At 35.3% G+C, this 24,786-nt stretch overlaps 1 protein-coding gene across 3 annotated transcripts in view; it reads left to right on the top strand.

Annotated features, from left to right (window-relative positions):
• Positions 1-24,786, top strand: part of LOC109540725 (protein zwilch) — a 39,799-nt gene that overhangs the window by 3,646 nt on the left and 11,367 nt on the right. Inside the window, exons 1-7 of one of the 3 annotated variants that reach the window (XM_048665055.1) lie at positions 6,843-6,863; positions 7,272-7,402; positions 14,324-14,541; positions 15,776-16,007; positions 16,474-16,641; positions 21,331-21,428; positions 21,482-21,684. In XM_048665055.1, coding sequence (XP_048521012.1) covers positions 7,310-7,402; positions 14,324-14,541; positions 15,776-16,007; positions 16,474-16,641; positions 21,331-21,428; positions 21,482-21,684 — 1,012 coding nt within the window. In that variant the 5' untranslated portion in view covers positions 6,843-6,863; positions 7,272-7,309. Of the gene's footprint in view, positions 1-6,842; positions 6,864-7,271; positions 7,403-14,323; positions 14,542-15,775; positions 16,008-16,473; positions 16,642-21,330; positions 21,429-21,481; positions 21,685-24,786 lie in introns of those variants that run through there. The other 2 variants (XM_019909181.2, XM_019909182.2) reach the window with 2 other exon arrangements.

Here is a 24,786-nt window from a genome sequence, read left to right on the forward strand (position 1 = left end):
GCTTACATTATGTATACATATAGTGTGTCAAGTGTATCCTGTCTCTATAGCTCTTCCTCGTTTTACCGTCTATTTTAAACAGATAGAACGTCTTCGAATCACCAAAGTTAATTTATTCTTTAGGCCTATTCAGATGCAAGTTGTAGCAGACGTTCATGAACAACATACACAAGAGCAGTCACAAAAACACGCTATAATGCGAAAAATATTAAATAATGCTGAACGCCAAAAACGATTTCGTGCTAAAAAAGGAGCATTAAGTAATAGATCAACTCAAAGTGGCGTTCATCAACCACGAACTAATGCTGAACGTCAAAGATTATACAAAGCAAATAAGAAATTACGACACAAAATACAGAAACTCAAGAAGAAGAGTTTACATAAACCTAAGAAGAGCAATATGTACAACATCTCGTTAAAGAATGTTAAATGTTGCAAATAAAAAATATGTTTTACGTTCAAAAGGAAATTAAATTAAATTTTACCTATTCCTGATCCATTTATAAATTATTAGCCTAAACAAGAATATTAAAATTATAAAATAAAATAATTATTGCCATCATGCCTTAAACAAGTTCAATATTTTATGGCTTCTATTAATTTATGAAGTTATCACTTCTGTCGAGCGTCCCGTGACGAACACCAAATTTTTGAAATACCCAACAAGAAGTTTGTAAAAAAAATGAATCTGCCTCAACAATATAGAACTTATCAACACTAGTATTGTAATAAAAACACGTAGTACAAAAGAATATATTTTTTGAATTAAATAATTCATTTTACTAAACGAAAGTGGATTAAATATATTTAAATTATCTAAAATAACTTTATAAATAGTGAATAAAACATTTATAACGTAGTGCAATAATTCAATAATGAAATGGATATTCACGTAGAATAATAGAAGAGAGTTTTTCTTCTATTATGCGATAGATATAGATATTTCTTCTATTAGCAAGCGAATCTATAATTAACTCTAAACCTATTTTTTGCAATATCTTTTTCAACATGTAAAATGCCCAAGTCAGTAAGCCTGTCCTGACTCATAGTTGTTTTTAATTAATTCTTAATTCTGTTTAAAGTGCTCAGAGATCTTTCACAACTTGCACTGGAAGATCGGTACTGTCATTGAAATGAGTCATTGTCATGTCATTGAGATGGGTACTGTCATAGTTTGTTTGTTTCATTGAAAAGTAAACTAAAATCTTTCAAAAGAAGTGCGAGATCTGTTGAAGTTGAAGTTTATTTTTAATGGTATCTGGTATCAATAACTTTGTCTCGTTTTCAATTGAAACTATATGACATTGGTAACTGTTAGCTAAAGGAAATAAATGTTCTAAGTTTAAAAAGATGGTGCTAGATAGATTAAATGTACTAAATCTCTTTAGTGCATTAGTATTGTCATCAAATCTGCGATATTTCGGAAGTAATTCGATCTATTATAGAAAAATATAATCTGGTTTAAATTTTTTTTTTCAGTTACACATCTGTATTTTTCAAGAAATTGAATTTGTTGAACAACTATGGAATCAATATATTTAGTTGGTAGCTTTCTGGACCTTTTAAAATTCACTTCATTTAATTTAATATCATTGCTTGTAGCAATTTCAAGAGCTGCATTCCATACTTTTTCAATTTTGATGTCTTGTCTATATGTTATAAACAATTGTTGCAAATAATCAGATACGTTTTGTATTTACAACAAAAATTCACACATAACATGCAGATTGAATAAAAATACTTATATCATTCAAGAGACCGCTTGCTTCACGTGATCGATTATTATTCGATGTTGCATATTGATTCAATAAAACTAATATAGCACAAGTAATGCTTGTCTTAAAGCCAAACAACTCAATTCTTGAGAAGTCCATCTTGAATCACAATTCAAGTCTCGCAATTCAACCAGTTTATTTTTAGAATCTAATTGTTTTTATATATTTAAGAACACACTATGTACTGCAGATCCTGAGGAGAAAACATATAAGTTTTAAAGCACTGACAAAAAGATATTGCAACCTTTCAAAATTTTGCAAATATCTACTACAACTAAATTTAATGCATGATTGAAACAATGAACATTTTTTAGCAGAGATTGTACTTCCCCAATTTTTCCACTCAAGACATTAGCCCCGTCGTATGTTTGACCCCGTCACACAATTTTTTAAGTCTATTTCACATTGGCCTAAACGTTTTTTAATATGGCCCAAAAGTGATTTGGTATCTAATTTTTCTGCAGCTTCATAACCCAAAAAACGCTCGTGCAATACATCTTTTAAATAATATCCTATTGTTACTGATAATTCCAACAAGAAGAAGTTGGTGTGTACACACTGGATAAAATATATATGAATATTTCCTTCGTATGATAATCTGTCCGTTTGAAGTGTGCAATTATCGAAAAATAACAGCGGTAATTGCACAGTGTGCAATTATCACTCAACGATAATTGCATTGTTTACGAAAATTATTTGACAGGTGTCTTTTCCTGTTGAATTAGACATCAAATGCCATCCGGACATTCTTAAGTTATTCAAATCATATTTGTTATTTAAACTTAAAAAAATGTCTTGTTTTGGTGTTAAATCACCTACTACAATAAAAGAAGTTGTTGCTGCGACCGTGCCCACGAATACTATCAACAATCAAAAATATATCTGGCGGCAGTTTCTAGCATTTTGTGAAGAAAGATGTTACAACTTAAGTAAAGACACTACTGTGCACCAAATTGCAAACATTCTACAAGACTGGGCGTTCAACATGAAAAGACAGAATGGTGAGGATTATAAAGAATATACTATAAAAACTATTTGGAATGTTACCGCTAAATTAGTAATGGATAAATACTACAATAAACATAACGTTCGCTTTAATCCGTTTCAAGACATCGAATTTAAATTGGCTCGAGAAGCTAAAAACGCAAAACGGAAGGAGCTACAACGGAAGCCCCAGAAAAGAAAAGAAAGCTCTGTTTTCATGAAATATGAGGAATTTAAGAAAATGGTCGAAAGCTGTGATGAAGACACTCCAGGTGGTCTGCAACAGAAGCTATTCTTTGTATTATCCTATGAATTAGCATGGCGGGGAGGAGAAGAATCGAGATGCTTGACAACATATTTCAAAAAAGAAGTTGACAATGTAGGCGGAAAAAGCGGAAGAGTTGAATATAATCCAATATTTACCAAAACGACACAAGGTGCAGATTTGCCCAGTTCGACTCTTTCACAAATTCATGTAGAAGAGGTCAAATATCAAAATAAACCGTCTCTTTTTAACCATCAACCCTGCTTGGAAAACGAGTGAATGGTACAAAAATACACCTTCTGGTAGGAATACGATCAGTCAGTGGACTTCTAAGCAAGGAGAAAAAGCAGGTCTAGCTACTGCCTCAAAAAAACTGACAAATCATTCTCTGCGAGCAACAGCCGTTTCAAAATTGGCTAAGAAAGAGGTTGGAGAACAGCAGTTAATAAAAATTACTGGACATTCAAACTCCCAATGGATGATGAACATCATCTGCAAATAATTGAAAAAATGAGAGACAATGATGGTGCTGAAGTCCAGCCAAAAATGTGTGAACAGCGGTGTCTTCAGAATGTTCTCCATCAAGTGTTTCTGTAGTTCCCGCCAAATCAGCTGGGGCAACCGCTAAAAGTAACACATATTTTAACTCCAGGTTGAATTGCAGCTCTTGCAACTTTTAGAAAAGGCTTTATTAGACAATAATGGCCGCAATAATAGTGTAACTTTTAATAGAATATCAAAGTAATAAAATGAAACCACATTAACTTTGTTTACCCAGAAATATTTATAAAAATTATACTCATGCATCAAAATAAACAGATAATTTTGCATTCGAACTTGTTGTCTTGTAAAAACTGCATTCGTTTATTTTCACATTGGAACGAAGAAGCCCGACTCCGAAGGAGGAGCATTCGAGAAAGCATTCCAATACTCGAATTATTCGAGTTTGGTTCCGAGCTCTCGTCAGAAGTCATAAGAATTGAGTCTTAGATATACGGTCTAAGCGTCATAAGTCATAGTTAAGGTTCGGTTACAACTAAATTCTATTGTTTGTATTAATTTGGAAATAAATTGTTTTTAAAAAGCAAACTTTCAAATTAATCAATAAAATTGGCGCAGCCGTTCGGATTTTCTTCCGGGGTGTAATTTTCGAAATATCACGTGTATGGCACAAGTAATTCGAACAATAGAAACCAGTGCACCCTCCTATTTCAACAGCTAAGGAAGAACCAAAGAACTACAACCCAACGAAGACACCTTTGGCTCCTGACCAAGACATATTTGGCTCCTCAAACAAGACATCGCATTCTGGTCCGCCACAACGATAGAGCCACTAGGACAATTTGGCTCAGTCCAGTTGTCCACATGCAGGCAGCAACCATGATACTAAAACTAACTCAGTTTAGTATCATGGGCAGCAACGACCCGACCAATATCTGCTCAGCGAAGTGATGTCCTGATACAGGCTGGCCTGTATCAGGACTAGAAATAATAATAAATATAAATGATAGACTAGAAATAATTGTAAGTGCATTCAGTTATTGAAGAATTGTTTCTGAAAGTTGGACAACCTGTTAATTAAGCTACAAAAAAGCTAGATTATCATCTAGTCAAAACTATACTAGGAGTAAAATCTAGATATTAATCCCGAAAATATTTTAACTTTAATTAATAATCAAACAAGCGAGATGGCTGACGCTTTCAGATCAATTGTAACTTAATTAAAAACTGTCAATAACAAGATTAGAATATTTCTATATCAAATTGATACAATCTATTCAAGATATTTTATTAACGACGTATCTCAACAAGAGTATGTAATGTTAGCAATTAAATAAAAAATTATAGGTTTTGTTGAAGATTTCCCTCTCACAAGACCCGATTTAATAAATTGGCCAGAAATAAAGTTGCCTCTTAGACAAAAATTCAGTGACCCTATCACTAGAGCAAATCTTCAACAACAATTGATATTTTTAGGCAAAAAGAATGAGTCAACTCAAGACTATATTCAAAAACTCAAAGCTTACTTACTCATAAAAATTTTAAAAATTGCACTGAAGTGAGTAATACTGAAGCACGAGCAATTTTAATATGTCAAATTTGGAAACGTGAATCCCTTTCGACAAGATTGTAACGATTAAAAAGTGACCTAGTTCAATGATATTGCAATTATGTGCAACACTGTTCCTGTTCCACTTAAAGAACGAATAATGTCTTTGAAAAACCTTCTTTCTCAAAACCCAGATACATTCAGATTTAGGATAAAACTTCTAAAACTTGAAATAAATAAAAGAATAGTTGAGGAAATTGAGCCATTACAAATCAATGAAATTGATTTTCAAAACATTGTTCATCACACGGAAGATGCAAATAATTTAATTACGCACCCTATAAAAGAAATTGAGTATTACTCATGGAAGTATCTCATTTATACTTATTGTAACAATAATTGTAATTCTCATTATATGTATTACAATATATTTTTATTATTGCAGAAATAAAAGGTAAAATGTAAAAGTGGACATAAATTTGAAGACTCTCGAAAATAAATCCTTATTTTGTCGTACTTAAGAAGGGAGGAATTATATGGCTACTTATGCCAACTATTCTTATAAAATAAGACGTAGTATCGTTTCTGCTACGATCGGCATAAAATTTAACTATAAAAGCCACAGCAGAAACGAGAATTCAGTCGCAGATAGTCTACAGTCAATCTTAGTCAGTCTAAAGATCATCTCAACATATACAAGTCATAGTGAAGGTTGGGTTACAACTGAAATCTATTGTTTGTATTAATTTGGAAATACATTGTTTTTAAAAAGCAAACTTTCAAATTAATCAATAAAATTGTAGGTAGGTATGTTCCTAAAATTAAAAAAAAACAATTTGTTTTAAATTCATGCAATGGGGGGAGTTCAATCCATTCATCAAATGGGGGGAATGCAATTAAGGAGTTCTACATGGAACGAAATAAATACTCTCAAGGCATAAAATCAGGATTATATGATGGATGTGACTAAATCTCTCAACCAAGTTCCGATAATTAACTCTTACTTGATGTTTGCCCAATTGTGGAACAAACACATTTTAATTTATAATTTGGTTTAATTTCCACTTCCTTTTTAAGGCTTTATTTCTATTCACTACACAACTTCTTACCTACTTGCAGTGCCTGCGTGCTGCCTGCGTGCTGCCTGCGTGCTGCCTGCGTGCTGCCTGCGTGCTGCCTTTCGGAAAATAATACAATAAAATATGTCTGAATTGCGCGCTGATCTTTTATTCTCAAATTGTAATAAAAATCAAACTACATAACTTATCCATACAATTGATTTACTCTATATGAAAGGTCCAAAGAAAGAAAAATAATATAGTTTAGGTGCTTTAAACACGTTGACTAGGCAAAAAATTGTCTTAAGACCACTATTGAGAAAATCAGTTAGTTGTCAATCCAATATTACTCATTTGGACATTGTTATTTTAATCGAATCAATAAATGTAACCTTAATAATAATGAATTAAGATACAAATATAGTTACGGCCGAAAATGTTCATTCCTATATAGGTTCAAAACTGACAGTAAAGTACAAAAAAAAGTGAAAAATGTCACTAAAGTTGATATATTCATAAGAAGTTAAATCATAAATTTAGCAGCAATATATTTCATTTGCACCTACAATCGACGTATAAAATTACTTAAATAATTGTTGCGTGATACGTAAATCAACAACTGTAACTTGTGAAGCTAAAAGTCAATTAGACAAACCAGTTCCTCACCTTTTGATCTCTCGTCTGGCAGACGCGGGCATATTTTTACTTCTTTTTGGTTTTGCAGCTGCGAGGTACGATTATGCGGGTTTTGCGTTACATTTTTCTCCATGTTTAACACCTCAGCCTTGCATCAAATACCAATAAAATATAATATACCATATAAATAGAATGACCTCTGTGAAATGTACATTTCATCGCTTGGCAGGCACTATAGCTTGAGGATTACGAGGCGTTCAAGTACCCTCACAACGCGATCCGGCCAGTGAAGTCCAGACCTCCGAAGCTCCTAAAGTATCTCTCACAAGGATAAAGTCACAAAACACGATAAAATCGACAAACTTGTTCCCTACATTCAAAGCGATCAGGATCCAATCGTTTCTTATCATATCATTTTTTAGTAACAAGACCTCAAATATTCTGGAATAATTTTTGGCTTTCTAACGTTTCATTTTTCTAACAACTGCATTTTTCTTCCTCAGGCTTTTGGAATCAACCCAGTTACTGAATTTCCTGAATAATGAGTATCATAAATCATCGTGTGCTACTAGAGGATCACCCATCATACTTAAAATGGTTTGGAACTGGTGCTGTTACGCTCATTTATGCTAAAGTAAGTATCGGATTAACAGAATAAGGTTTTTGCTGTGAGACCTTCCTGTAAATACCTGGAATTGTACTAGTAATTCAACATTTTCGTTTGCGTATCCTGCATTACAGTACTTTAACTGAAATACTTTATGCTTTTGATCAGGGCTGTTCAATATGAGACACACGCGTGGACCGCATGCGTCCCGTGATCTCAAATTATGTCGAGCGCCGCGGTAAGCAAAAGCATGTCGAGTTATGAGCGGATGGTAATTTCGAAGATTCCCTCCCGGAAAGGGAATCACGACTAGTGCTGGGCACCATCGAATGATTTGGATTATCAAATAATTACTGAATGAATGCGTATGAGTTGAATGAGTTGAATGGATCATTCGAATAAATTAATTTATTGAATAATGTGCGCTATCTAGTGCAATGTAGCAAAGTTACCAATTTTAAACTTATATTATTTTGAAAATACAGGTTCCTAGTTAATATGAACTGATTTAGTACTGTACTTTAATGCTGTGTAGTTCGTGAACAAACTAGCTCAAAAGATGGAATCAGGTAACTGAACTAGACAGAACGTGGCATTTCTCGCATAATCTCACTCTTGAAGTAGACCGATACCGATGACGCCGATTGAAGTGATTGAAGCAATAGCGCTTCCTTTTACTTCCACGCAGTTTCTTTCATTTGGCGTTGCCGACTTTGTAGTTGGGAGCCCAGGGGATGAAAATAGACGATCCTTGATCAACTTTTGCTACATTTTATAGAAATTGAAGCAGATCGAAAAGTGTGTACGTATTGTTTTATATTATAAATGTCGTCAAATCCAATAAATACAACAAGTTTGACAAGTCTCAGCTGTCACTCGAGAAGGAGTAATTTGACGTTTCGCAGCGCCACCATCGGTAGTTGAACTCGGGAATTGGCAGCGTAGTGACAGCGGCAGTAACTACACCAAAAAGAACAAAATCTCAGACTGATTTGAGAAGCTACGCGCATGTAAAGAAACCGCTGTCTATATCTAGGAGTAAAGAGGTCGATGAACAAATTTTACGATGGATTCTAAAAGGATTTCATGCATTTCGAATAGTAGAAGATGAATTTCTGAAGCTTTGTGATAATACTTTACTACAACAGCAGTACCAAGCAAGGAGGGAAAAAATTGAAGAAGAGTTGGACCAGGTAGATTTTATTTGTATTTTAACTGACAGTTGGAGCTCTGCCAATATTTAAATATTAAAATCTTAGCTGTTGGATTGTTTCGTATATAAAGAAAAACATACGGCCCGAAATCTTGCTGCACTCTTATTATAAATTCAAAGAGTAGAAAATTGAAAAAAGATTGAAAATATTCTTGCTGCTATGCGGAAAGACGGGTGAAAATATCATGGTTGTTACGCACATTCAATAAATCTCTTGGTTCAAAACGGGTTGAAAACAATAAATCTTATTTTATAAAAACTGAAAACAATTGTTTAATTTTTTAAATAAACTCTTCTTCGTTAGCAAAATTAAAAACTACAGAGCTTCAAGTGGGATTTCCAGAATTGAAAATTAAACAAGATGTGAAAACCCGGTGAAATCCAACCCTTGACATGTCGATCGAGCAAGCAAATGCAAAATTAAAGAAGCAATTGCAACCTTAGCTCCAGAATGCTCAAATTTAAACCAATTAAGTGTCGTTGAATGGTGCGTACGAGAAGAACTGGTAGATATTTTGCAGATATTCAAAGATTTTACTGACGAGATCAGCGCCGAAAAGAATGTTACGTCATCAAAAACGATCATCAAATATTTATTTATGTTCGTGCGATTTATTACCATCTTCGACGCTTGTCAAGTAATCTCCAGTTAAATGAAGAATTGAAGAAAGTTGTAACTGACATGCTGAGTCAATTCTATTCGCGGTTTGGAGACATCGAGGACATAGACATTTTAGCCGAATCGACCATTCTAGGCCCCCGATTTAAAAAATTCGGCTTTAAAGATGAAAGTAAATACGTAGCCTTAATAGCTAATTTGCGGAAAAAGCTTTGTGCTATTCATCTCCAGGCCAGTAGTGATGCCAAAGTCCTTCACGACGAAAATGATTCTTCCTCTATCAAAAAATCAACAGTGTGGGCTTATTTTGATGAAAATGTAACTAATATGTTGAAAGAGAAAAATGCAAGTGCCGCTGTGGTAATAGAACTAGATAGATATGTAAATGAACCTTTGATAAAGAGGAATGAGGACCCTTTTTCTTGGTGGAGGAGCGTGAAATAGGATTTATCCAACATTATTTAATTACGAAAAAAATAGATTATGTATACAAGAGCTTTTCAAAGCTGGTTTAGTTTTCACAGAAAAACGCTTATCTCTAAAAAGCTCACTAGACAAATTTTGATTTTAAATAGCATTTATAGCATACTTGTACAATTGTATTGATTGTATATTATTTATTTTTCAATATTGTTAGATACTTCATAATTTCTATTTTTTGTTTTAAAGTAGTAGTACTGGTGCTGCAAACAATGAAATGTTTTATCTGATTTGTTATGATATTATTTTAGAAGTTATACATTTATTTTGTATATCATTTAGAAATAAACGGAATGACAAAGAAACGATCGGGTATCTATTTTTAAATTTTTACTACATACAAAACCGGTCCGTTCACAACGTGCAAACTGTTACTTCTCACAGCAATCTGGGATTATCCAATTTCTGATGATCCAACCTTATTTGATGCACGCGATTTAATTGATTCTAACTGATTTGGGCCCTGATTTTATATTAGGAACAGGCGAAAGCGGAAAATAAATTTCTGGTGGTTTTGATGGGTCAACAAAACAATGACAAAGAATACTGCTCAAAAATGTCTATCTCACTCGCACATGTTTATATAGACAATCTCAGAGAAGATACATTTAGTTAAATCATGTAAATCAAAAACGCCTCCAATCTCCAATAACACAAAGACAAATAAATGGACATTAAATTTCCAGCAATATAACAACACATGGTATAAAATATGTCACTTATAATGTCTTGGAACTATAACTAAAATTAAATTGATCGTTTATTTATAATATTTTCATTCAATGATGAAAATTAACCAACTGAACTAAATAAACTAAACGAACTAATTTTTTGTACTATTCACTTTGCCGATCGAGATTGAAAGATGGAAATCAGCAGGGTGAACTAAACTTCCCATGTCTACTGTACTTTTTTCATTAAAAGGTAATACAGCGACTTAAAATACATCTTTCAGATTCGCGATGCATCGTGTACTGTTTAACCCCCATGCGTTGTGATTAACTTAAATTGGTGCGTGGAAGGTGAAAAGTGAAGAGCCGTGGAGATCATTTCAAGCGCAGTACTCTTACATGTGAAAAATGAATGGCTATGTAGAAACAAATTGGTCTAGATGAATTAAAAGTTTAACAAGATGTTGCTACAAGGTGAAACTCTACCTTGATAATCATAGAAAGGCTCGTTTTATAAGAATGGGAAATGCTCACCGACTGTATTCCGATTCTGAAACCTGTGGAACGCATTACTGTAGAGTTAATAACAGGCCTACAACATTTTCTTAAAAACGGAAATTCTGAGACATGTAGATTAGCACTGAAATCTTACTTAATCAAAGTGGTCGGTAGTGGACTGGAAATGTTATAAAATAATTCGCTTTGTGCAAAGGTGATACTATGCAATACTGATGCAGCTATGAAGTTATAGATGAATTAAGTGTCATTTTAAAGGCTCAAATTACCGAAAATAAAATTTCAAAAAGACTGGAAGGAGAAATGAAGGAATGTAAAAAACTCGACGATATTTGGGCACATTTTCACTACAAACATGTTGCTTATATCTTGTTAATTATCCATATTTATTTAATCTGAATGTTTGTATTTATTACTTATGAATGAAATATATGAATGAATACCTACTACTTATTCATAATTCTATTATACATGGTGATTCAAAATTGGCGTCGTTCCTCTGGAGGTGTTTTGGGAGTACAGGAAAAATAGTAAAAACAATTAATTTGTATTAAAAATTGAGACCGTTGCAAAAAACTAGATCAGAAGAATGGCAACAATGTTTTTCAAAGTAATCTGCCTCATTAACATTACGTAAAGACCTGTGCTTCTTAATTATTACAAACTGTAGTAACCATGGGTAAACACAAAACAATAAAAGTAAAAATGCCATGAACATGAAATACTTTGAGGTTCCTCGAGAGAGTTATCGGGACAATTAACCGGTGCCTGGAAAATTGTCAGTTCTCGTGCAATGCTTCGCGTTCTCCTGGAAGGGTCTGCTGCAATTATCTCTAACACCTGTTCCGCTGGGTCTGGAACCCGAGCATCTCAAGATCGTCCACACTATCTGCGTGAATTCCTGGATCCAATCGTCCAGTGTCTTTGTTGGTGTAAGTTCTTACAGCTTCTGCTATGTTGCTGAGGCATTTTCCCATAACTAATCACATATTCGCAAATTCGATGTTGGTGTACATTTTGTGAAAGCAGCTTCAAAGTAAGTCACAGTTTGACAAATGCTTGGTATTATTGACAAAGGCTGTCTAGTTGTAACTATCTGTTAATGATGAAAAGCATCATCGCCGCTTGAATTTTCATCAAAAAAACTGTAAGAGAGAGCTTTTTTAATATAAAAAAATGTGTAGTTTGAAGCAAATATGGTAATTTTCCTTCTCGAACGGTTAAGTATTCCAATAGGCCTCCAATCAAAGAGAAGACCATTTCAAAATAATACTTAATAGCAAAGTTGAAATATTCTGTTACTTTAACTATTAATATATTCTATAAATTTTCGACAAAAATGTTTTCAATATTTTTCTCGTACTCTCCATAACTCCTTAAAAGAAATGACGCCAATTTTGAATCATCCTTTCTTCCACTTTTCTACACGGTATAGAGGCTTGGACGCTGTCAGACGCTATGGACAGAAAGCTGCAAGTTTTTGAAATGTGGATTTTCAAAAGAGTTCTTAGAATCTCTTAGATAGACAGAATTACCAACGATACCAAGATTTCAATAAATGAATTTTGGAAGAAAAACAAAGTTTAATAAATGAATATAGAATATCGTTGCATAGGAAGTGGAAAACTCATATATTTAAACTTTAATTTAATAGTAATATCACACTTATTATTATAACACATCACAAGCATCAAAGCACATCAAACAAAGGAATGAACAAAAAAGAAAAAGCAAAACAACTAAAAGACACTTAACTAAAATAAAAAGAGCTAAATTTATAGTGAGTCTTTTGTCTCTTCGTCGCGCACAGTTGGCTCAAAAGTTTTTTGGTTTAGTAACATGTTGTTTAAGCGTCTTACTCGAGTTCCTACCTTGCTGCATACCCCATCCGTCCTCTGTAGCGATAAGCAAAACCCGCTATCAAAACAAAACCACCTATCAAGGGAACTCCGTGTCCTGCTCCTTGGACCGCCACGCACCAAGTCATATCCGTTTTGCCATCCATGTGCCAGTTCAGCTTGTTCGTTTCCCTTCGCATCTATTTGTTTTCCGATTTGTTATGAATTGTGCAATTGTTTGCCAGTCATAATGATCACTTCCTGCTATTGTCCATACTTGTCCGACTCCAGTCTTGTTTCACTATGTTGCTGCATTAAAGTGCCACCACACCTCTCTGCAGCATGTCTATCCATTTAGCCAATCGTTATCCTTTTGTGCCAGTTCGTCCTCATTCTCTTTTGTTCTGTCATTCATTATCCTGCCATGTGCGTTATATCCTCTTCATTCCTTGCGTGTGTCCTTATCTAATCTATTTCATTTCCATTTTTATTCATCCATGCCAATCTATATATTTCGTTACTTAAAAGTTTTACCTTCTGTGTCCTGTCGTATCAATCTTTTCGCGCCGGCCGAGGGGTGTTTCTGTTCTGATTATGGTCTGCGCCGGTTATTTAATTTTACCGGTACCCCAATTAAGTGGGCTTTTCCGTTTGCCGAAACGGCAAACGTGTCCCACCAGCGGGAAGACATAGCCAGCGAGATGGTCTAGGAACAGAGATGCCCCAGAAGAAAAGGAATTGCACAAAACCCGACGTCACTAAGATGGCCGCTTGGCGTGGCGTCGTTTTTTTTGTGACGATTCATGACGATCACCCTCGTATCGCTTCAGGATGCACTCCTTTCGGAACTCCGTGGTCAATCCCTTTTTTCTGACCGCCTTCCAAAGACCCTTGAACCATGGAGTACTGTCGTTCCGCGCACGACTATTTGAATGGTTCCTCCAAAAGAGATGTTCAGGGCGGTCGAAGAAAATTGTCAAAAAGAATCTAGAAAATGAAGTGTTTATCGATAGATCTGCCAAGCGGCACACATCAAGTCTAACATTTAATTAAAAAACATTATTATTATATTTGCATAGTTTGTAGTCTTTAAACGAGTAACATTTTATTAAAACTTCATTTATTCAAGATAAAAAAAAGATTTGTTTATCGTTCGAACTCATTTATTGGAAAATTCAGCAGTGTGTGTCGTACTCACATGCCATATGTACACACTTTGGTTTTAACAGAACCGTTGAATGGTATAGTATGATGTAAGCACAGATTTGGTGCCATTTTCTACGAGTATACATATGATTGCAGCATAAGCCGAAGGCGAATGTTGTAATTTATGCTCGTAGGAAATTATAGTCATTACGTTATTAATCACAGGACTGAATTTGCATCATTATCCCTCAGTCGTAAGTAAAGAATAATTTGTTCTTAGAAGGATAAAATACGACCTGCCATTTCATGTTTGTCCAGATCAACTCCCTGAAGCCGCATGTATTCTTGATCTGCTGCTAATTTGTTACAGGACATCCTGTACATTTGATTACAATTGCTTATTGACGTTTTTATTTATAAATACATCAATTCCTGTCTTAATAATTATATTAACTGTCTTTTCAGAAACTTAGTGTATCGTCAAATAGTGAAGATAGGAATCTTAATAGCGACATTGACCCAGAGACATCAGTTGAGGAGTGTGACCTTACTGGGCAGCCTCTTTACGTGGATTTAGGTGATAATTCAAATAATGCAATAGAAACTTTAACACATCAAAGCCATGATCGTATATGGCCTAAAGATGAGCTGAGACATTATCCTCTTCCAGTGAGAGAAGCCAGGTAAATACACAAATATTCTGAATTCAGAAAGTGTATATGTTACCGGTAATGTACAAAATCCGGCAATGTACAAAATGCCTAGGCATTCTGCAAACTGACCAACTCGCCAGGGATTTTGCAGAATTGCTACTTCTTTATTACCCAATAATCTGCGCATTGGCTACGGTATTTTAGGCAATGCAAAATGCCGTACGCGTTAGTCAATGCGAGTGGCACATATGTTAAATCTTCGCATTGATTAGACAATGAGCATAATACATAATGCATTGCTGTTTAATGTAAAATGCTAATCTTTGTTGTTCAGTGATAAGGCAAGTTCAAGCGGAAAGAGAGACATATTTTTGGTAAAATTAAATTAATTGTTATATATTAATTAAATGGTACTATCTTGTGTTACCAAATACAAAACAATTTAATATGATAAGATTATTTAACACTAATGTTAAAATTTATCAACAGCATTAAAGAATAAAAGCCTAAATTATGAGGTCTATCATAACCGCTGAAGTTATTTAAATTTTTGTGCACACTCACAAAATTATACCATCAGTTTGTTTTTATTAACGACATTTACATATTTACAGCACATCATTTCTCGAAAATCTTGTATGTTATTACATACTTTTCTGGTTTCCATTCTAAACTAAATAATATGTAAACCCGACTACCAAAAAACCAACATTTTCTTGCACGGCGCTAATAGGACAGGAATATGAACAAACTAATAATCAATAGACAACACTGGAAACGCGGTAAATTTTACAAAGTTGTTTGCAACTTAGAACACTAAACAGTAAACTTTCCTTGTAAAACTAAACAACAAAGTTCTGTTGCAAAACTAAACTAAAAAGTTTCGTGAGCAACGGGTTTATACACATTGTTTAGTGTCAATGTGAAGATTAAGCATATGTGACACTCACATTGACTAACGCGTACGGCCTTTTGCAGATTGCCTGAAATACCGTGGTCAACTTGCACATTGCCCAAAGTAGAAGCCACTCTGCAAAGTAAGTGCCTGACGAGTTGCTCAGTTTACAGAATGTCTAGGCATTTTGCACATTGCCGGATTTTGTACATTGCCGGTAACATATGTATCTTAAGTTGTCACTAATACATACATGCTGACTAACGCAAGAGTTTTGAAACTTTGGCAAGCTTGTCTACGAGTGCATCAACAGATCTGTTATCTGCATTGAATATTGTTGAAACCACTTTCAAACTAATGTTGTTTTAGGAAGACACTGAATAAAATTCTAAGAGAAGGAAATGTTGGAGCTTCACAACCTTATTATGTATTGTGTGCTGGTGACGACAGTTCAAAAACTGTTCTACTGGGAGCTAATATTAGTGATTTTATGGGGTGTTCAGTACAACTGTTAAAACCACTACCTGCATGTAAAGTTGAGAGCAGCTTGGAAGACATGGTTCTTGCACATTTGAGAAATTGTTTTACCGACAACAGCCAGGTATGATCTCAAAAGAACAGTACTTATTTATTGTTTTTATTAATATAAAATAATAAAAACTTTGTTTTTGAAATACAAATTTAAATCATAGAAACAAACGTTTATCACTGATCATTTATTGTGACATGTAAGTTAATTTTTTTAAGGATTTTTTTCTCGGCTTAAGCGGACAAATAATTTTTGGAATAAGAAAAATTTACTGCTTTACTGGGACGAACATGCGGGCTTCATGAGCAGGTTCAAGTCCCTAGTTTCATCAAGTCAGATGCTATGAGCCTTGATGTAGCGTTTCTCCGAAAGCGGTTTTTTATTATGTATTATTTAGTTTTAAGATTGTGTATGGTAGTACATATATCTAAATCTGACGGGTAAATTTACTTTTCTTCTAATGTTTTAGATATTGTATAATATCACTAATACATTTTCAGCCTATAAAACTACATTACTTTACAGACTTCATTTTTAGATAAAATATTTAGTTAAAATGTCTTACAACGTTTATGGAGGGAATATAGACAATACCACTGATCAGAAGGCTTCAAAAATACTAACTGACGGAAATATTTCCGTTGATATTACTGCGCAAAAAAATATCTTTAGGCCACGTAAAAACGGTGTAGTCGATGTAAAAATGGTAAGTCATAAAATTATATTTAAAAATTTAGCTATTATACAGGGTGTTTATTAAAATTTCTTAAATTATACAAGTGCAACAAATTTCAGAGGGTGATTCTGTATGAAAAACTAACAACAGTTTACTTATGATTCATACAAGGGGATTCAAAATTGGCGTCATTCCTTTTAAGGGTATATAGAGGTACACTTAGAGAGTACGAGACAAATATAGAATATTTGTCTCGTAGAGTCGGAAAGCACGGGAGATCACTTCGCCCACTGCCTCATCGCCTTTGATAATGTCCACCGCAGTTGTGGACGAAACGTCAGGAAGAAATTCCCATAGACCACGGCTTCAAAGCCCGGAAAACATTCCTAAAAGTGATTTAACCGGCCGTGAAAGCCTTCATAGTCTGGTAAATATAGAATAATTTTTTTTCGAAAATTTCGAGAAGACATTAACAGTTGAAGATCGAATTTCAACTTTGTTATTAAGCATTATTTTAAAAAGGTCCCACGTTTGATTGGTAGCATATTGGAATACTTAAGCATTCGATAAGAAATTACTATCTTTTTGTCACATTTTTTATATTACAAAAGTACTCTTCTACAATTTTTTGGTGGAAAGTCAAAGCGGCAATGATGTTTTTTGTCATTAACAGATAGTTATAGGTAGACAGCCTTTGTCAATAATAACAAGCATTTGTCAAACTTTTGCTTATTTTGAAGCTCCTTTCACAAAATGTAAACCAACAGCGAATTTGCGAATATGCGATTAGTTATGGGAAAATGCCACAGTAACATAGCAGAAGCTTTAAGAACTTACACCAGCAAAGGACTACACCTAGACGAGTGGCCCGAAATTGACGCAGATAGTGGACAATCTAAAGGTGCTCGGTTTCCAGACCTAGAGGAACAGGTATTGGAGATTATTGCTGCTGAGCCTTCCAGGACTACATTCTTACCATGTATGTAATATGCACAAGACAATAGAACACATTAAATATCTGATCTTCCGAACACTGGTTCAAATTGAGCAGCAGCTAATTAACCGAACACGAGAAGCGGCTCGAAATATGAGTCCAGACTCAAAGTGATTGGGACACAAAGATATTTGGAGTGAAAGGGGCAGGACTTCTTGCTCTTGGGAACACTTGTGTTTTAGCAACAGAACTGTATTTTATTTGATCAATAGTATTGACCAATGATACAAAACCTTTAACAGGTGGTTTTGGATGACAGTTGTGACCTATTTAGTTATATCACTCATTTGCCCCAAAAAATGGCAGCACTCGGGGGGCTGTTTTGTCGCAGCACTGACCGCAAGGTGACACCGTTATCCTAACCTCAACGCATGTTATTGTCTATTTTATTGCCACTTTCTGTATAATTTCATCGTTACCGGGGTGTTTAATAATTACGAAGCAACAGGTATTTACATAATGTTAATTAGGCAGATTACTTTGAAAAACATTGTTGCAATCCTTCTGATCTAGTTTTTTGCTAATATCTGAGTTTTTAATAACATTTAATTTTTTTTCTATTTTTTCTGTACTCCCAAGACACCCCCAAACAACACGCCACGAATGACGCCAATTTTGAATCACCCTGTATGTCCGCAAATGATTCGTTTTCCTAGATACGGGGTGTTAAAGTTTTTCTTAAAAATTGACGATGTATTTATTGCTCTGAAACCGGCCGATGTAGGAAGGAGGTATATATTTATTTACATATGCAACTATGAATTTTATGTTCATCATTGGCGCACATACGGGTAAAAATGACGGTACGCCTCTCAGATATTTCAAATTAAAACTTGTTTTTCAAGTCGTCATTCAATTTACGACAAAAAATATGTTTTGCCTGTTTTTCTTATGAATAATGATTGAGATATTTTAACGAGCATTTTTCAGTTCTTTATTACATTATCAAGAACTATCTAATAAAATAAGAGTGTAACAGAAAATTACAATAATGAAATTTTTAAAAGGCGTATAGCCACAACAGATTTTCAAAATTACCTCCCTCAGACACAAGATTGAACTATTCGCCTCATTGATTGTCGTATGTGCGCAAATATTTCTAGTGTAATTCTTATTGCCTCACAGCCGGTTATAATTCGATTACTCAGGTCATGAACATTTTCAACGGGAGTAGAATAAAGTACTAATTTAAGAAAACTCTAAATGTAAAAATCGAGGAGATTTAAATCCGGCAATAGAGCAGGCCAATGTTTCGTGTCTCCTCTACTTATCCAACGATTTGGTTATACTTTGTCTAAGTGATTACGTATGTTAATGCTGAAATGGGATGGTGCCCCATCATGCATGTACCATAAGTGTTGTCTCAGCTGTAGCTGAGACGTAATTATACAAGTGATTGGCTAATTGGCTGCACTTAGAGCATTTATGAAATAAAATGTCATTATAAGGTGTTTTACTTTTTTGCATCAAAACAGCGAGAACCTCAAAAATGATTTCTAATTTAATCTATCTCAGTGGCGTATCATTTTTTTTTATTGAGATCACATTATCCATATATGCGCAAATGATAAAAATTCTTTATTGCATGTCAATAAATGTGCAGTCATCATCAAGGTGCGCAAAACCGAGTGGCTTGCATCGTCAGAGCTGGTTTGCTTGAGAACTTCCACCGTACTAATGCGGTTCCGTTTGAATATATTTTATTCAGCTAAATTTTTACAATTTCTTACTGCTAACTTATCTACGAGTCCTGATGCGGTTCCTCGGGCGTAGTCCGTATTTATGCACCTGTTGCGATAACGTGGGTTGTGATGGCGTGGCCTGTGGGATTGGCATCGGCGCATTCTGTTGTTTGTTGTTATGTTCCGGTGTAGTTGATTCTTCTTCCTGTCGCGTGTGCCGTTGCCTTTTCTTGCTTGTTTTGCGTTGGTGGGCGCCGGAAAACATATCCGATCAATCACGCCAGCACCTAAGCAAGATGCCAAAACGGAAAGCACATCTCCTGTCTTGCTTGCTTTTTTAAGCCGATGCAGGAATGCCAATATCATACCTGGTCTTCTGAGGTGTATAAGAACTCTAAAAACCACACAAGCACACAAAATCTACAACAGGAATGAAAAGTATTCCCTAAGGGAAAGAAAAGACAATGTGAGAAGCAAACTTGTAGCAATGGACAATAAACTGCTAAGCATTTTCTAAACTGGAAAATGGTCTTAACCAATCTGACTGAAGTAAGATCGACGCCATCTCTTTCAACACATGCACACCCAGCACGAACTGTGGTTAATTTCAGTAGTCATAGCTGAGGAGCAATCTGTCTTGGCGAAGGCGGCAAACTTTGCTATCAGTCCGAAAATGATTCCAATAGAACAGATCATCTCTGGCACCGAAGCTGCGCTGCAAGGACTTCCGGAACAAGCAGCAAATGAAATACACCTGAAAACCGCCCAAATCTTTCGAAGAGCAAAACCACCGCCAATCAACCTAAGGGGAGAAGATCAACCAGCTCTCAAAGAAATAATATGGAACACAAACATCGTTGTCCTTTCAGCTGACAAAGGCAATGCAACTGTCATTATGAGCAGACAGGAATATGAGCAGAAGATTCAAGACCTACTGGATCCAGCTACTTACCCCAACCAAAAATGAATAAAAAAACTTTTAGTGAGACCTTTCAATCTTAGTAAAACTCTTGTGCACTTATCGACCATAGAAATCGGTTATAAAAAATTTGCAAAGTTTTTCGAAAACCTTGTATTTGTTAATGCCGAAGTTAATTGGTAAGTCAGCAAAGTGTAGAAATTGTTTGTCTGGTCTGTGTGTCTGAGGGATAACTAAATTTCACTGCTTCATTTCAAGGTACTGTTTTAGTGGGCTATATGTGCATCGTGGATTCATTGCGTGAGGATTTAGTTCTTACGTTTTCATAGTTTTATACTTAGTGTTATTTATTTTTATTATCCCGTTTTTCAATCGCTTCAATATAATTTTTTTTTGGGAAAATAAATTGCTGTAATGTAAGTGTAAAATTGGTGTATTGTCTAAAGAGTTTGGCTTCCGCGGACATAGCTTGAAACTGATCAGTTTTTCGTGCTTTTACGTCGCAGTGGAAAATAATTATTTGCTCACGTTTCGCAAGCAATACTAGCTAGCAGTGTTTTTCTCGAAAGCTTACTGATACGGACTCGTGCGATAACCAACCACTCGTGCTTACTTCAGACCCGAAAAACTATTCAAAATTTGAAACTGTTTCTAAGCGTTTTAGTATTGGCCGCAAAACTCATAATCTCAACCAGCTAAGTATGGCAGATTGAGAATACTAGAAGTTATGATTATAGATTACTAAAATCGATAGACAGCGCGTAATACCAGACAACCAGAACAATGGCTGCTACAAGAATTAATCTCACTTACAATACGTTATGTTACGAACGCTTGTTGCATCTTTTTTTGTTTTTGTTATAAATGGAATATTAAAAGCCCATTTAGGTTAAAAGTGAATTTGCATTTTGAACTTTTCGTAAATTTTAAGTCACTGATTTCACGGTATGTTGACGAGTGTAATCTGTTTACGAGAAATAATGGTTTTGACAAAAATTTTGAATCAGTACTCATAATTCCAAGTATAACAGTTAGAAGATAATTACGGATTTTAGGATTGACTTGCAAATGTAGTTAAATTATTATTATTTGCTAATTAACGCTTTACTTTGTACGTTTTTCAGAATGTATCCGTTGTTGTCGGGCACCCACTTTTAAAATTAAGCTTCATTTGGCCACAGTTATTGAAGCTGCAACGAATATTTAGTATTCTTTCAGACAGGTAAATGATCCCAACATTTTAATCGTCAAACTTCACATTTGATTTTTGTTTAGCAGCAATTTTGGAAATAATGAAGGAAAAGTTTATGAAAAAATGTCTCTTTGTGATGTTCCTTTGGATACGGACGACATTCTTCAAAGTATAACTAACTTGGTTTCAATAAAGGAGTTTTGTCCAATTAGGAAAAAGGATGTTGTTGATGTAAACAACCTAAGGCATTTGAATATCTTAGATCGGTTATGGGATATTTTAAGTTGTAAGTATGTATTTTTGTTGCATTTGTCAAGATTGATGCAGACTTATCGGGTCACGTCCGATCCACCTAAATTCGTCTCCAGCGGCGTATTTATCATGGCAAGGAGCATAGAAAGCAAGCCTGAAAATGGGATATGGGGAACAGGAGAAAATTATGGAAAGAATTATGCTCTACAGTTTGCTATGCGTTAAGGTGCGATCGGCGACTGCAACTCGGGCTGCGTTTGCTCAACAACTTAAGACCAAAAAATGAGACGCGTGCTATATTCCAAAGTCGTCCAGAAGAAGGCTATTTCAATCTTCTTATAAATGACTATTTAAAACTGGATGATAATAAGTTCAAAGAATTATTTCGGTTAAATCCTGTTCAACTTGATTTTGTACACTTATAGCAAAGCAGGTAGGAAGACCTGGAACCAATTTCGAAAAATTTCCGGTAAGTGCAAAAAAAGAAGTTGGCTTAAAACATTAAGATAACGTAACATTGAAAAAGAAACAGCAGTTTTCACATAAATTTTACAAGATCTGGAGGCTTATCATATTAATCCACAAGTAAATAAGTAAAGTTTTACGATTCGGTTCAACTACAGGGTGGACAAAAAGATTCGAGCAATTTCCGCTTGCATGGTGATAGAGAACATTCGACAGATATGAAAATGATATACGTTTTTCTCCTTCTTCTTTGAGTACCGAACGTTGGCTACCATTCTGGCTATTATCACTTTGACTGCCGCGCGAAATGGGGATGTGGTGGACTTATAGAACCAATCTCGGAGGTTCTTTAGCCAGGATGTTTTTCTTCGGCCGGGCCCTCTTCTTCCTACTATTTTCCCGTGTATTATACAGTGAAGAATGTCCGTATCTGTCTGGATGTCGCATCACATTAGCAAAGTATTCTTTTCGTGTCTTAATTGTTTTCATTTTTTCAGTATCTTTGCCCATGCGCAGCAAGACGTCTTCATTTCGGACCCTGTCGACCCAGCTAACGCGCAGTGTTCTGGTACCCACATTTCGAAGGCTTCGAGCCTCTCTAGCAAAGTATCTGTCAATGCCCAACTTTCGAATCCATACAGCAGTATTGGGAATATGTAGCACTTCACCAGTCTAATACTCAGTTTCTTGCTAAGACTGCGACCACAAAGTACCCTTTTCCTTTTGAAGAACGCATCTCTAGACTTCTCTATACGGATTCTAACCGCTTTGCTTATATCCCAGTTGTTGTTTATATTGCATACGAGATATGTGATACTGGTGGTTTTTTCAAGTAAAATTTTATATGCTGTAATAGCTGTTTGATACACAGGAATGACTACTACTACGACTACGGAATATCGCAGACGATATACATACTGTTGACCAGGGGCAGATATTTTTTCCTTCACCGTTCACACCAGTCCTGGCTAATTGCGCTTGCGCGTCTCATTGCCGCGTTGCTGGTTTGATACTTCCATTGCGAACGACATTATAACCTGACAAAACACGGTTTCTTGTAGTTTCTAGCATGTTTTTAGGTCAATGACTGTTGCTGAAATGCATGCTAATTTCATCGTTAGTGATTTATACAATTGTTTTCTACTTTCTAAAATAATGAACAGATATATTTAAATGTTGTCTATGACCTTCACTTTAATTATATACATGCCTGTGAAAAATCAGAAAAATAAGTAGCATAACATTTTTTTCTCCTATAAGATTGCTTCTTAAACACAAACAAACATTAACCAGAAACAGTTAACTAAAAAATAAAGTAAACGACTATGGCGCTCGTTAAGCACCATGCGTTTCGTCCCGGGCATACCCATTGGACTCGTCGCTAAAGCTTAGCTAGGCCCTACCTTAAACGCCAGATACAGTTTTAGTATTGGAAGTTGTAATTGAACCGAAACGGCGCAGATGTTATTGGGTGAGATATAGCTGGCATTTCGGTTGGAGTTGCGACTTGAGCAATGGCGGATAGAGTTTGCCACACGACTTTCTCTGAGGTTAGGCGTCGCTATTCGAGCAAGGCCCGGCGGTTAAAAACCATGTATGTGCATAGCGGCAACATGGCAGTGAGACGCGCGAGCGCGGTCAGCCAGGACTGGTGCGGACGGTTAAGAAAAAAATATCTGCTCAGATTTACGCCATTAACCTTGATTCCACTATCAATGTTCTTTGGTGCTTTCTTGAAAATGAACTCTCAAAACAAATTAAAAAGGAGTGGCGACGTAATGCATCCTTGCCTCACGTATCTCTACTTCCTCTGAAACGTTTTGATGACGTGTAGGTCTTTGTCATGAATGACTACTTGCTTTATAATCTCCATCACCTTGTTATGTTGCACTTTATCGAAGGCCTTTTCAAAATATATGAAGCACATATACACTGCGTTGTTAATGTCTCTACATCTCTGCTCGGGGACCTGGAGGCTGAACAGTGATTCTCTCGTTCCTAGGTTATTGCGGAACCTAAATTGCGTGTCGCTCATTTCTCACTCAATTTTATTATATACTCTGGAATGTATTATTCGCAGCAAGATTTTTCGTGCATTACTAATTAGGCTGATGGTACAGTATTCACTGCATCTTTTTGCATTGCGCCTCTTAGATATCGTTACAAAGGTTGACCTGATATTTCCAGTGTTGCATATTTTGTTGAAAAGCAAAAGGAGATATTATTTGCCGTTTGTTGCTAGCAGTTGAATGATCTCTATAGGTATCTCATCTGAGCCTGCTGCTTTCCTGGTTTTCGCCAATTTTATAGTCCTTTCTAACTCATTTATACCTGTTGACCTGTTGTAATATCTTAGGTTTCGTTTTCAGATTTTGCGTGGTTAAAAAGTTATTCTATATACTCCTTCCACCTCTTTAGACTTAAGTTTTGTACAAGCTGCTAAAATGGGTCAAATGCCAAAAATCAGTAGTCTCGATGTTGACCAGTGCGACATTCAATTTTATTTTTCGTTCTATCCTAATTTCTACTTCGTTTGGTGTTATATCTTCTATTGGCCAACATTATTTGCTTTCGTATAACCAATCAGGTCCCTCCCACCATTTTGATTTCACAAGCTGCTTTGGTGTACAACCTCTTGATGAGATGTCGGCAGGATTTTTTATTCCGGGAA

This window comes from Dendroctonus ponderosae, unplaced genomic scaffold (genome assembly GCF_020466585.1).
Source record: "Dendroctonus ponderosae isolate FM_Combo_2020 unplaced genomic scaffold, Dpon_F_20191213v2 Dpon_F_20191213_1, whole genome shotgun sequence".
Classification (NCBI taxonomy): domain Eukaryota; kingdom Metazoa; phylum Arthropoda; class Insecta; order Coleoptera; family Curculionidae; genus Dendroctonus; species Dendroctonus ponderosae.